General features: G+C 31.4%; 1 protein-coding gene across 1 annotated transcript; it reads left to right on the plus strand.

Moving 5' to 3' along the window:
* The first annotated feature begins 517 nt into the window (after window positions 1-517).
* LOC18596338 (P-loop containing nucleoside triphosphate hydrolases superfamily protein) lies at window positions 518-6604 on the plus strand. Its single transcript, XM_018123349.2, has 12 exons — window positions 518-964; window positions 1067-1152; window positions 1865-1874; window positions 2195-2257; window positions 2595-2708; window positions 3064-3125; window positions 4052-4106; window positions 4282-4483; window positions 5211-5317; window positions 5486-5541; window positions 5819-5911; window positions 6382-6604. The coding sequence occupies exons 1-12, from the start codon at window positions 634-636 to the stop codon at window positions 6487-6489; spliced, it is 1287 nt and encodes a 428-aa protein (XP_017978838.1). The 5' UTR covers window positions 518-633; the 3' UTR covers window positions 6490-6604.
* Window positions 6605-15496: the final 8892 nt, after the last annotated feature.

Below are 15496 nucleotides of genomic sequence, written 5' to 3' on the forward strand. Positions count from 1 at the left end.
GCTGTTATCTGAAAGTAATTTAAAAGAGAACTCTTTCAAATTGAGCACTCAACTAACTGCATTACTTTCTTTGATAAGTGAAATTTAAGTTAACTTATGAGATATATCCTGTTTCCTGATTCGGGCTTTCACCTGAATGTATAACTTTAAGACATTATCATGGGATGAGATCTGAATCCACACGTCTTGATAACGAGGGCATTTGAAATTCACCTAATTACTCCACATCATCATTTTATAACTTGCAAACATCGTCTTGATAACGGCAGCCCATTCATTGACTTCATTTAGATTGTGTTGCGGGCACAAAAAAAGATTGAATCCGTGCACCACTTCAAGCTACTCCCTTAACTTGCAAACATCGCTTGAGTAATAGTTCTGATTCTTAATTGGTCCATGCTGTATTACATCTTGGGCTAAAGATGTCGCGGTTGTTCTAGACCTTCACAACGGTCTCATATGCGTTCAGTTACAAACTTCAGCCCTTTGGGTTTCCAAAAGGCTGCTGAAAAGGAGAATCACACAATTGCAAGTTGTCTGTTTGTGGAGCCAAATGTTCCAAAACTGCCAACCTATCCCTAAAAAAAAAGGACCACATAACCCAGGAAACTGCTAACAGAACCCAGAACCCAGATGGCTCTCGTCAGAGTTCCCTCTTCTTTCCCTTCCATTCTCCCTTCAGTCTTTCCGAAGAAACTCTTGTCAGTTTCTTCCTCCTTTCCCATTTCTTGCTCTTCGAAATCTACTCCCAATCAAGTCAAGAATAATGATGATAACAGTAATATTGATAATCCCAAGGAACCCAAGAGATTGTCAGAGCAGTCTTCCTGGGAAGCCAAAGATTCAGAAGGGAGAGATTATCTTTACAGGCTTGGCAAGGAAGCTGATAACATGAACATAGCCGTTGGTGCTAGAGCTGGTGTCATTGATGATCTTTTTGCTGGGAATTTTCTTGGCAGAGACTGTAATTTTCCTCCCTCTTGCTTTTCCTGTTCTTCTATTTGACTTCTGAGAAATTGTTCAAAGACATGAAATTAATTATTTTTTTCTTTTCTTTTCTTTATAGCGGATGTTGTGTTTGATTACAGGCAGAAGGTGACGAAGTCATTTGAGTATCTACAAGGGGATTATTACATCGCTCCTGCATTCATGGTAAATATATATATGTTTACAATTCATTGCATATCTTTGGAAAGTTGAGTTAAAGGTTGTTTTTTTTTTTTATGATTCAGGATGATAAGTTGACTAGAATGTGTGTAGCTTTAGAAGGTCTTGTTTCTGTTATAAGCCAAATGGAATTAGCACAGTAAATTGAAGTGGCCTTTAAGGATTGTAAATGAATTTTGTGGAATTCTTTCAATTTTGCTTGAAGTTAGAGATGCCAATGTGTTACATTCTGGACTTGTAGAATAGGTAAAGTATGAAGATTGCTACATGATTTCATACTAGTTTCTCTCTTGTTCACATGCTGCTTGTTATGTGATAGATCTATATTTGTTTGCTTACATACATATTTTCATTCTACAGTTGCTATTTTTGGTCAAATATTCACCTCTGCAGCAATTGGCATATAATAATCTTTAATTCAACTTTACTATCTGGTTTGAATTTTCATTTTCTAGTTCTAATTTTGCTTTAAAATCAGTTGGAATCGACATGTCCATACTTTCGCCTAAGCTTCTGAGACTACTGCATCTGCAGAGTCATCTACTTTTTTACCCAAAATGTGGAAATCACAATCTTTTTGCTGCTGTTATCTATATAGATAACAAATTGTTATTGCATTTCCTTTTCTCCCTCCTTTTTGTCTACTATGATTGGTCAGAAGCTAACATTACATTGTGTTTGCTGTTCTCATTGACAGGATAAAGTTGGTAAGTTCTATGAAATTGCACAAGGATGAGAAAACTGCGATGAATGATACAGGAGCAGTAAGAAATTTGGCAGAAATGAGCGAATTGTGTAGACCTTTGATTTTTCTGTTTTTAGAATATCCACCGTTATCTGTCATTGTTTACCATGCCATAATCTTGTTATCTCTGATGTATAATCTTCCACTTGCCAACCTTCTATGATTGTGCATCTCAACAGTGAGTTTTTTATATAATGACCTGTGTAAATTTTGCCACTTACGAAATATATGTATTGTTTGTCGTCTTGCATAATAACTTTTTTCCCTTTTCTATTACTGCAGTCTGCCACATCGTGAAGAACTACCTTGCTTATCTTCTCAATGTGAAAATTCCTTTGATTCTAGGTATATATTGAAAATATCAAGTGGCATTTTTTTTTCTTTTGGTTGGAAAGCGGAGAGAGAGCTAAAAGCTTAGACATACTTGCTTGTCCTTAAATTTGTGGTCAGGGTTGGTTCATTTATTCAAGTGTTCCTTTTATCTGACTCCATCCTTCTCACTGTTATCTTGATCATAATTTCCAGAATACTTATATTTGAAAAGAATATTTCACAACATTAACTATTTTTTTTTTTTTTTGCCAAACATTAAATATCTTATGGGTTGCAGATTCTCTTTCTGACTTGTGTTTCTTACAAAATCAGTATTGTCTAACTTAAACATTGGCATTTTGTCTTACAGGTATCTGGGGAGGAAAAGGACAAGGAAAATCATTCCAAACTGAACTCATTTTTCAGGCTATGGGGATTGAACCTGTAATTATGTCTGCTGGGGAACTAGAATCTGAAAGGGCTGGTAAGACAAGTTTCTACTAGTGTGTTTCCTTCTTCTTTTTTCTTTTGCCTCGTCAAAATTATTGTCGAACTTGCTCTTGATACTTTTTTCTAAAAAAAAGAAAACACACATTTGAAGCATGTTATTTTTTTTTCTCAGGAGAGTTAATGTTTCAAAGAAATTCCATTATCTCTTCCAACATGATTTTTTACAGAAAAAGCAAAAAAAAATATACCCAATAAGTGATTTTCATTTTTCTTGCCTACAAGTTATTCTTTGCTGAGATAGATATGTCGAACTCTATCTTTCTCCAAGTATATCAGGAGATTCAGTCCATTTAGTTACTTGATTTATTCGATTATTCTTTCCTCAACAGGAGAGCCAGGAAAACTGATACGTGAACGCTATAGAACAGCTTCCCAAGTGGTCCAGAACCAAGTTAGAAGCTTTACCACTCTCATTCTTGATATATGTATGTCTGGGTTTATGAAGTTTAATAATGCACTTTTATACTTATGGTTCAATGCGTGTGACATTAGCCTTTTGATAGTTTTATTTAATGTGTCAAAGAACATATCGTTCCTCCATTTTTTCTTGAAGTACATTGTGATCCTCTTGCATGATAACATGGGATCTTCCTTCAAGTTTCACTCATTGATGGTATGAAATAGAGTTAAGAACAGCAGAAAGCATGAGGGGACAAGAGAAAAAGTAGGTTTTATCTTAGCCTATCTTACTCTTTGTCAGGAATAAAATAAGTATTTAGTCTCTGGAGTTTTCTTCCCCTCAATATTTGAAGACGTGTACTTAAGTAGTACATTGTTACTGACAAAGTCTATTGATTTGAAGGATGGCTTGTTAGCCACTTCAACTAAAAATCATTTGCACATGCTTGAAAAATTTTGTGAATGATCTACCAAATTAGATGAAAATGTCCAATTGAGATAGTGAATTCTATTTCTTCCCAGAGGAGAGTTGGACCAAAAAAAAGTCTTAATATTTCACCATTGCATGGGCTCATACAGCTACCTATGCAGCCTTTTGATTATTGTAGATTTGTAGTGCTTCAATAAAACAAGCAGTCAATGTGGCTTTGTTGCCAGCAGTTCCTATACATCTAAGATTTAAAGGAGTTCATCGGTGCTTTACAGAGATTGAAGAAGGCTAAAGTTGTTCCGTTGCTGTAGAAACCAGTACTATGTCAGACTTATTAGTAGAGAAAACAGAACAACAATGACCATAACATTGGGCGCTTGCAATTATCTTCATGTTATTGTGCTGATGGATATACCACATCATTTTTAATGAGTTTCTGCCATTTTTCTGAATGCACATTTGTTTGAATTTTTTCTGAACTAATGCAGGGCAAGATGAGTTGTCTGATGATCAATGACATTGATGCTGGCCTTGGTAGATTTGGTGAGCTAATGGTTTCCTTGAGCCAAAAACCTTGAACTGTACCCAAACATGCCTGATTAAGTTATATTAATTCATTTGATAAATAAGTTTTTTTTGTCTTTTTTTATTGGTTAAAAGTTCAGTTATATACTGATTCATAATAATGACATTTATATAATTTTCTCATCTTATCTAGGCAACACTCAAATGACAGTCAACAATCAAATTGTTGTTGGAACCCTAATGAATTTGTCAGATAATCCAACCAGAGTTAGCATTGGACAAGATTGGCGAGAATCAGATATAACAAATAGAATCCCTATCATTGCCACTGGGAATGATTTTTCAACCCTTTATGCTCCCTTGATTCGTGATGGAAGGATGGAAAAGTTCTACTGGTAAATGATATAATCCAGAATACAGAGCCCCTTCCCATCCCTTTTCCCCACTCGCCACCCCTCAAAAGAAATAAAAAAAAAAAGAATGAGTACTTTGCCTTGAATTAGATCATAGTGTTTAGATAACTCCAATTTATAGGAGCCAAGTGTCTACTGGCGTATATAGACACGAAATGTGTCTGCCCCAATCAAGGCACTTATCCATATTGCTTGCATTGATTACTTGAACAGCATCTATTCATGGTAGTTGTGAAAATTATTTTTTTCTCAACCTGCTTAACACTTTTCCACACTTCATGTTTATGTGATAAATTTCATTTTCTCATTCTTTGCTCTTTTTCTTTTGCATTCTTCCCTCGTTTGTGATTATAAATGGCAACAAATTAAATTGTATACTTTCCTTTTATAGAGACTCTGCTTTTACTTAAAATGGAATTTCTCCGAACAACCAGCAGAGTCACTGTCATTTATCCCTAAAGTTTTTTTAACAAATGTTAAATGTTTATGAGCAAAGTAGTAGTAGTTTGGCTTATTACAGTTTATTGAAGGATCCATTTCAACTTAGAGTCAATGCTCTATTATCAAAAATTTTCCATAGTTTAATTGAATCTAGATTATAGAATATCAAGTGGTATTATACATGGTGCTTTATTGATACGAACACATTATGGTTTTGTGGTGGTTTGAAGAATTATCATCATTCTCTAACATATCATTTGTGATACAGGCAGCCTACCCATGAAGATATTGTGAACATTGTTCACCGAATGTATGAGAAAGATGGCATATCTAAGGATGACGTTGTAAATATTGTGGATAAATTTCCCAATCAAGGTATCTTTAGCCTTCATGATCTCCATGACTAAATTTTGTCACTCCTATAGCACATGTATAGACAGAACAATGATGACATTGGATTTAATCATGGATTCCCTGTTCTTGCCGGCTTAAAAAAATATGTTATTTATTTATTGAATTTTTTCCATTTTGGTTATTGGACAGCCTTGGACTTTTATGGAGCTCTTAGGTCACGAACATATGACAGGTCAATTGCTAAGGTATATCTCTCTCCAGTTTGGTGTGTAAGGCACTGACAATCTATCTGTAGACTTTCTTCTCATAAATGATTCTCATACCTGAATTGTGCAATATTATTGCTTTTACCTTGCTGATTATTGCTGAATATTGTTGGTACAATGCTATCATGTTGGAAAGGTATCTAATACTTCCATCCTGTTTTATGCTATCAGTCCATATGGACATAAATTTCTCATTTCTTTAAAGCAAACAAGTGATTTTATGTATATTCATCATCTTACTCCTTTTCCATTACAGTGGATTGAGGATATTGGAGGAGTTGAAAAACTTGGACACAAGCTGCTCAGACGAAGAAAGAATGAAGAACTCCCTGTATATACTCCTCCAAAGGTTGTGTAATGAAATCACAGATCATCTAATTAATTTCCATTCTAACCTGTTAGAGACAATTCATATGCTGTTAACAAAGTTTTCAAGTAAAATTGGTTATACATTTATGATACCAACAAATGCAGTGCCAGTTTTCTTTGAATAACAACTAAAGACAACATATAGAAATAGAAGCAAAGAAAACTCCCAAAGAAATTGCATCTTCTATTCAGTTGGTGGAAACATTTGTAGAAGCTAGTGATTCTGTTCTATTTAATTAAAATTAAGTAGATTTCCCTTTCCAGTCTTTTGCTAATCCTTGACTTTTGATTGGTACTTTATATTAACGCATCTTGATACCTATTCCGAGAGATGGTGTGTAGTAAGTTGAAAGGACCTAGGCTTGAAGCTTGCATACTTCAATTGAGTTTTTCTGCTGTCTTCAATGTGCAACTTGTATGATTAACCGGACTCTATGTTTTGTTGAACAGCAAACGGTTGAGGCTTTACTTGAATCAGGATATTCTCTTCTCAGGGAACAACAGCTAATAACGGAGACTAAACTTTCAAAGGAGTACATGAAGAACATGGATGACTGAACAGTAGTTTTGTGTTTTTTTGTCTCCCTGGTGTTTCTGGTTATGGATATATGGAACTTAAAACTTCCATTTTGAAAAAAGGATATATTATGGGATTACACTGATTTTGGCTTTCTATTACCTCTCTGTCAAGTAAGTCCACCATTGCAAGGTGACAATTTCGCTGCAAGTCATGTGATTGCATCTTTATTTACTTGCCAAATGTCAATCACCATGCTTTTAATATCAGGGTAATTGTAGAGTTACTTCAAGCTATGCTAATAGTAAGAAAGCTAACCGACGGCTAGGTCATTTTGGTGTGATTAATGATGATTGACTAGATATGGTGCAAAAGTTTGAGCTCATGCCAGACCTGTTTTCGGGGTTCACATGGCCCAAAAAAGTGAAGGCCCTTAGCAAGGCTGTGACAGCTTATCATTAAAATGGAAGAATAATTCTTTGTCTTATGATAAATTGTTGTGAACCATGAAAAGAAATAATAAAATGTATATAATTGCAACAAAAGGAAGAATGGGTAGTCGATGTGGTCATTCCCAGCCACACCTGAGCCATGGTACCTAGCTTATCTCTGCTGATCCAAGGAGAGTCACGAAAAAGACTCTGAAAGAAAAAGTGCTTCAAAGTTTCAAGGCTAAAGAACACAACATCAAATGCGACACGATCTCTGTGACCACATAGTAGAGGAGGGCGTAATTTTGAGCTGAAGAAGCCAACAAATTTACAAGATAAGAGGTTTTTGTCAATGCGACAATACATTGTTTGGGAGCATTTGCGGATCTTCATTCTGTAATGCTCCATCCATATGTTGGTGGGAATTCCTTAATTTCTTTTGGTGATTGAAATATTCGTCAACAAAGTTTGATATTATTTTTCTTCTTATTAAAATGGAAGTGTGAGGTTCGGAAATCCATGCCATAACTCCCAAAATACACAATTAATAGACATGAAGAGAAATACTTGAACCTCCTTTGATCATGTTGGTAAAGTAAAGCATGTTTAAAGTTTGAACCCACCATTTCATTTCAGTTTAACTTAATTGCCGTTCCTTAATCATGACGTAACCTATCCTAATCATCCATCTAATCAGATGTTTATGTCATGTAAGCAATTCTGCAAAGGAAGAAAAGGGCTTAATTTGTACAATGACAATATTCTTTTCCATTATGTTAGTGCTAAGAACAATCCGGTTGAATAATCGAATCCGATGCATAGTTTTGAACAGCTAGCCTAAAATTTCCCACTTCTACCCACTAAATCTTGGCACTGAAAGTCACCCACTTTCGAAAGCCTTGGAGAAAAAGGGGAAATTGTCAACTTTTCTTGTCACTTGGACATTCCAACAGCTTCTAGAGATGTTTTATGGGCAGAGCTTTGGACTGGAATGGGGACTGAACTTGGTTGACAAATGGCAATACTTTAACCAGGAAAGTAAAAGCACGAAACTTGCTTCTTATCTTGTCTAATTAGCTTTGAACAAAAGGCATATAAGGTATGAACATGATAGAGGGATTTTGATTCTATTTTTCTTTATTGGAGAATTCAATTTTTTCTTTCGTCACGTCACATTAACCATTTAATATGATTAATTACTTTCAATTTTCAAATAAACCCAATAAAAAGATATTAGAAAATTGTTTAATAATTGGAAAAGGTTGATTTTATTTTTTATTTTTATCTCCTCTGATTAGATAAGTTTTGCTAGGATAGATTGCGTAGAGTGATGCTTGGCATGCTGTGGCTGTGGCTGTGGCTCGGGTCGATTCTATTTTTCTCATTCAAACAATATGGTTGGTTTGGATATGGCATCTCAGCTGATGCTAACTTTGCATTTCTGATGGATGGGATTCTGCCTTTTAATTGTGCTATGAAGGATTACAAGACTGCTTTCACACCCTTCAATTTTTATTTTGGTTGACATTATTGAAACCAAGAATACTCCCAATAAAGTGAAGGTGATCGGTTAATATGATTTTAGGATTGACTCCATTGAAATTCTGATCTGCAACTTGATGAGAATTATTCTTGTCATCTCTCCATCCATTTGGCCTTGAGGTTGACTTTAATTGGCTTATTACGTTTCTTTTCATTTCTAGACCTTTACATGGGGATCTCGTGGAAAACATACACCCAGAAGAACATCCCAACAAATAAAGACATGCATTCCTTGCAGACATTGCATAAAGGCTGCTTGAACTTAATTATGGTATATATATATATAGATTTGGGGATTAAAAAATCAATTTCAAGTTTTTTTTTTCTTTCTTTTGGTAAGAAAAAAAGTCAGGGATGGAATCTATGTGCCATGACCTTTTCATAACTGCTTTTGCTTCCTTAGCTCTTTATTTCTGCATATTTTGTCAGGGCCTCCCGCAGCCCAAACCAACTACAGCAGTCTAAATTTGACTAACATTTTTATTTTATTTTATTTCAAACGGACAAACACTGTTCTAATTCTAAGTTTGGAACAGCATATGAAGAAATTTGAATTATTCAATATCTTATAAATTAATCATTCCCATGTTGATCACATGAATAACTATTACTACTACCTCAAATAGTCCATCCAAATCAAACCTTAATCATTACAAACAAGACAAATTAATGGCTTAAGGATTATTTTATATGTATAACTTTAGTAGTGTGTGTATATGTATATTCTTTTGAAATGACCCACAAAATAATTGTTTTATACATTAATAAACGGTTATATATATAAGTCTAATTTTTAATAATATTAAAAAAAACTATTATTTATATTGACATGATATTTTATTACTGATGTAACATTGAATATGATTATCTGTTAATGATGATGTAACATTTTTTATTTATTTCACAACATTCTTTTCAATAGTTTAAATTATGAAGCACAGATAGTCAATTTTTCTCTGTCTTATAATACTCTTTTCCTTAATCTTAAAAACTTATTTATATTTATGATTTATTTATGTTTCAATCCTATTTAAAACCATTAGCTCACATTAAATAATTCCATGTCCACAGTTATAAAATCCATGTCAGTACTTGATCATGTCATATCGACAGTATCACTACATCATTCATGAAATGCTATATCATTATTACCATGTCATCAAATTCAATGTCATATTGTCATGACCCAAATTTGGGACCATGACTAGTGCAAGGATATCGATTAGAGTGATTCTCTTAATCCATGCAAGCCTAAAATAAAAAATGCTCACATGTGCCTCATGGGACTCATCACCATGGAATCATATGCAAAAAAAGTATAAACATGATTGTAGCATATATCAGAAAATACCATATCAATTTGCACGCTTACGTGCCCATAACGTCAATGCAACAGACATCATAATCTAATGTATAAGCCATTCTGTGACGAATACAACGCATAAGTCATCTCATGGCAGTTATCTATAATATCAATTATTACGTGACATAAACAAAGTTATAATTTATAATAGTTAAATATAAAACACTAGACTAGACCAGCGGAGTACGACTCAAAATTAAAGGGTTTAAGTCTGCTGGGTGCCATGACCATGACCTACCAACACTAATTGTAAAAGTAGCTCTTACCAAAAGACAACGAGCCAAACAATCTATTGATTTGAAATAACAAGTGTATCTTACATGTGTGAGTTCTAAATATCTCCGTAAGTAGATATGAGAAAGGGAACAAGCTGATAGGGTAAAGTATTTATGAAAATAAACTTTTAGAAATAGGCAAATAAACATTTATCAAATGTTTGCAAAACCAGTTTTTTTCTAGCATAACTATAAATCGAATCCCGTTTCTCTAAGCGACATCATATAACAAACTCGCTTTTTCTAGCGTATCAAATATCCACATGATCTCCAACTCATTGTCTTTCAAATGAATCAAGGAACATGTGTCCATAATAACTCCAAGTCTACTAACTTTCAAACGATACAAGGATAACAAATGTTTTAATAAAATATAGTTTAAAAAATGTTTCACAAATCTTTAAAATAAATTTTAAAGTTTATAAACCAATACAATTAATTTGGGTGAAACCAATTATTAAAACTCAATTTAGAAGTGTTTCAAAAACATAAAAGAGATTTACATAAGTTTGGTTCTAAAACAAATTAACTTTTTGTTTTAAAAAACCTTTTAAAATTGTTAAACTCAAAGTAAACCTGATCTATTGATACTTTGCTCAGAAGTATCTATAGATTTGCATGATTTATCGATAACTGAAGAACATCTATCGATAAATGCTAAACAGAATGCAGTTTAAAGATTTCTAGAAGCTATCTATCGATATTCTTAAGAAAGTATCGATAGTTTTGACATAGAACCTAATTTTTCAATTGAGAACTCATCAATAGGTTAATTGAGCAAAAAAAAAAAAAAAACCCTCATCATTAAAACCTCAACCAAGACTAATAACCATCCATAGTCAAGTAATCAAAGTTCAATCATCAAAATAGACAACATCCATAGTCTAAATCCAACACATTAGACATTAACTCAATTAAACGTGGAGCACTAGCCGAGAACAATCAAATCACCTAGTGTCGTCACACTATTTAGAACAATCCATTGCTTATATCTGACAACCATACATCAAAGGAAAAACTATGTTAGCTACCAGTATCCAGCAAGTCTCCAGCAAATGTTGCCATCAACTCAAGCTACAAATCATTATGCACAATGACTAGTGTCTACTATCACTAGCTACAAGTCCTTATCCCAATAAGCTCCACCAATCACATTACAAAAAATCCAATGTTCAAAGTTCATTTCAATCAAAAGGTGAATTCAATAACCAACATATCATAGAGGTTGAGACATAATGAAATCAAGGTCAATCAACCAAATTAATAATCTCATAAATAAATGACTAAAAACACTATGGTCTCATCAAGGAGAAATTGTTTCTCATATCAACATTCAAAACCATCAATCATAGATAAATGAGATGTTTGAGATGTTAAAACTTTGAAAGGCTTGTTCCCCATGTTCAAAACTATGACATAGTAGACTTATATACATAGTCTATAGTTTTCATCAAAACATATTTGTAAACCATTGTTCATATCACAAACTCATCAAAATTAATTTATATGCAAAGTTGTAGAATAAGCTTGCTTAGTTATATTAAATAATTAAAAACGTTGTATACCTACATCAATGAAGCATGCCTCTTCTCTAGCACATTTCGTTGAACACTCGATTTTCGAAAAACTCAACTTTTTTTCAACAACACCTATTCACAAGGTTTCTATCATAAATACTAGGTTCTCCAACAAAATCTTAGACTAATAATCATTTATTATACCACAAATATTTTTCAGCAATCCTTGAATCTACAAATCAGCAGTTGCTCCAACTTTAACTAAAGGATTTAAACCACCACTAACTAAAGTTGATAGCAACTTTACCTTGGTGAGCTTGAGAGTTCCCAAACCAAATCAAATACTAAGATTTCATAAACAAAAATGAATTCCCAGAATTCATAAGTTCAACAAATCAAAACCATGAGTTTAGAGATTTAAAAAGATGAAACTTTACCTTCCAAAGTCTCAAAAATCAAAATGTGAGTTTGAGAGTGACTTTGAAATGCTTCAAATCCGTAAATTTGATAAAGATGAAAGTTGAGAGAAAAAAGAATAGAAAGTGGTTGGGTTCTTAATGAAAACCACATTTTTAGCCAAAAAAAGTAAAGTCGGATTTTTAAATGAGTATGAAAAGAGAACGAAATAACCTTTCTTTTTTTTTTTCAAGTTTGCGCCTAATCTATTAATAGATTAGATTTGCCTCAAGTTGTTATCAATTGATAAATTTGTCCAATCTATCAATAGTTATTTTTTATAAACCTTTTATAGATTTGATCTATCGATTATGGTCCATAAAGAAATTTTAAAGATCAAAACAATCTCATTTGACCCCTAAAGATCCCCATCCTTCAAATAAACACCTTTGATTATCAAAACATGAAATTTTTATATCAAAATAGTTTAGAATTTAAGTTCAAAAACATTAAAATTATAGTTCACCGAGTTAGGTTACAAATCTAACCTAACTTAAGAAGTGAGGTTTTATACATGTTAACAAGAAAATACCATATCAACACAATCAAACGTCATATTAGTATAGATAACAAAAAATTTTTAACACATTAAACTAACATTGTCATTTTTGAAAAGTACATGGACTTAATTTTAACAAATTATTATATAAATCTACTATTTTGATAAAGTATAGGGCCTAGTTGCATAATTTGACCATATATATGATACCCATCCTTTTAATTTGGTGTACTTCAAAACTTTCAATCAAATCAAAGCTGAAAATTCAATAACGAAACATGAAATTCCACAATGGATTTTCAAATCAAAATCTGGATTCATAAGTTTCATTAGTATTTAGTTTGATACGTGGTCAAATTCATTTAAATCAAGTTATTCATTCACAAGGATCAATCCCACCATTTTTATAAATGAATACATTAATAATTAATTTTTTTACTTAAATAATTTTTAATTACATAATAAAAAGCAATCATTTTTCATTCTATTAACCTCATTGTCCTCCTATTGTTGTGATTTCAAATCTAAGATTTTTAAATTGATATTTGAAATTTTAACGATTTATAGATTTATACATATTATAAATTTGTTATGGTCTATACATAGGGTAGATATAATTTAATAATATCCATGTAGCCAAAGCAATAAATATGGAAGAAAAGAGTGATGATTATTAACAAAAAAAAAAAAAGGAAAAAGAAGCCAAAAATGGATAACCATTAGCCATGAGGACCACATGAGAGAGTGACAAAGAAAAATGGGGCTGCTTAATTTGTCAAGAAGGTTGAATCAGGTGTGAAGAGCCTTCCAGACTTGAAAAGTTTGCAAAAGTGACCTAGCCCACCACTACTTTTTTTTCTTTTATTTTATTTTATTTATTTATTTGGTTTCCAAGTTGAAGTTGACGAAACCCGCACGGGAGCCATAAGCTCACCATCACATTCATAGCCTCCATTGGTTCCATAAATAGAACAAGTTCAATTTTTTCAAAAACGCTTTCAATTACAAAGCCAAATTATTGGAACAACTTGGTCTCTTTTGCGTTAATGAGGGCAATGGACTTTAGTTTTACTTTACACAAACCTTATGCAAACATATCATTAATTAAAAGGAAAAAAATTTGATCACGTTTTAGATTCAATAAATAAAAATTATAAATATGAACCAATGCTGATGAAATATTGTTCTAAAGATTGAAACAAAGTTTATGATGTGAAAAATAAGTTGAGTTACAATAAAAAAAATTCCATTTCAAAATCATTATTTTCATTATAATATGTTATATTGTTTTTTTTTTAATTTTTCCGTTGATAAAACCTTATATTGTTGTTTATTAAGACTTAAAATGCAAAAGTACTTGACAGAATATGAAAAAATAATATTTAAAAAAATTAAATTATTTAATAAAATTTAAATAATTTTTTATTATTTTATTATACTCAATCAATGTCATATATTTTTATTTTAAATCAAATTTATATAATTGAATTAATTAACTTAAAATTTAGATAAAGAGGGAGTAGTGTTGTGTCAAATCGTAAGCTTGATAATTGTTTGATAAATATGGGTCTATTTAGTGACAGGAAAATAAATTGTTGGAAAAAAATTTTCCATATATAATATTTTTTATTATTTAAATAAAGTGTAAAAAACCCTACCTTCTTATTCTTAGGCATAATTCCATATGGGTTCATTAGCATTAAAAAAACAGCTCATCCCAAAAGTGTAAATAGCATTAACCACCGTTAATAGAAAATATAAAAAAACTAAAATATCTTTTCTTCTTTATTAATTTAAAAAATTATTATTGTACAATTTTAAAAAAAAAAATTCAGGAAGCACTAATCGATGCTATCCAGCTCACTAAAGGAAGGGTGCATTAATGGATGCTCTCTAGGAGACACGGGAGCACCAATTAGTAATATTTAAAATTAATAAATTGTAAAATTATTCTTTTAATATTGTCATATCATCAAACTAACGAAAACATTAATAGTTAGAATTATGTGTCTAATAAAAAATATTATTTTAAGATGGAGTGTTCATTTCAAAAACTAATAAATCCGTTTAGAATTTCAATTAAAACGTAGAGGATGAGATATTTTACACTTAAATAAATTATTGAAAACATTTTTTATTATTTGGATCATTTTGTAGAAAATATTTTTCACCATCAATAATGGAGTTGTTTGGATGTTAAAATGATAAATAGGAATAGATTACAAAACAATATTACCATTTGGTTTTCACATGAAAATTAAAAATGAAAATGAAAATAGAAAAAATCAATAATAATATTTTCCAAAGAAGCTTTGGAAAATAAGCCCTATTTTTTTTTAAAAAAAAGTTCCATCAAATCATTATCATAACACTCTAAGAATATCAATATTAATCAATTATACAAAACATCCAAAACCTATATTTATAAATATGTATTCATCAAATAACTATCATTGAAATATTTTTTTGTTATAATTATTAGTAAGATTTATTTAATTTATAAATAAAAATATTAATTGCTTTGAATGATTTTATTAAATAATATATTTCTTTAATTTTAATTGTATTGAATAATTTAAATATTAATATTTATCAAACTTATTCTGTAAGGCTTAGTATAAGAGTATTTTTTTTTATTTTTTGAACAATGTCTTACACCTCTTAAAGGTATAAGACATTTTACTTGATCAAATGATGTTTTTTTCATTAACTTGTAAAATATTTTATATTTAAAATAAATTTTTTATTTTTTTCAAAAAATATAAATTTTAAAAAAATATTTTACGTCAAAACAAATAAACCTTTATATAAGGAAAAGAAACATCATGCGCTAGCTTTCCCCCTCAAAATAGTCAAGAGGTCTTGGAAAAGGATAACAGCCAAATATGAGTCACCCACCACCAAACCAAAATAATTGTCGGTAGAGACAAAGATTCTCTTAATGTTCAATGTATTATATTAATAC

The sequence above is a fragment of the Theobroma cacao genome, chromosome 6 (assembly GCF_053813885.1).
Source record: "Theobroma cacao isolate CCN51 chromosome 6, ASM5381388v1, whole genome shotgun sequence".
In the NCBI taxonomy this organism is placed as follows: Eukaryota; Viridiplantae; Streptophyta; class Magnoliopsida; order Malvales; family Malvaceae; genus Theobroma; species Theobroma cacao.

Excerpts from the sequence above, each read along its gene's own strand:
- LOC18596338 (XM_018123349.2), top strand. The coding sequence starts at position 634 with ATGGCTCTCGTCAGAGTTCCCTCTTCTTTCCCTTCCATTCTCCCTTCA. Across the intron at positions 2,258-2,594 it reads GAAAATTCCTTTGATTCTAG|GTATCTGGGGAGGAAAAGGA; the intron begins GTATATATTGAA and ends TTTGTCTTACAG. Across the intron at positions 3,126-4,051 it reads CCCAAGTGGTCCAGAACCAA|GGCAAGATGAGTTGTCTGAT; the intron begins GTTAGAAGCTTT and ends GAACTAATGCAG.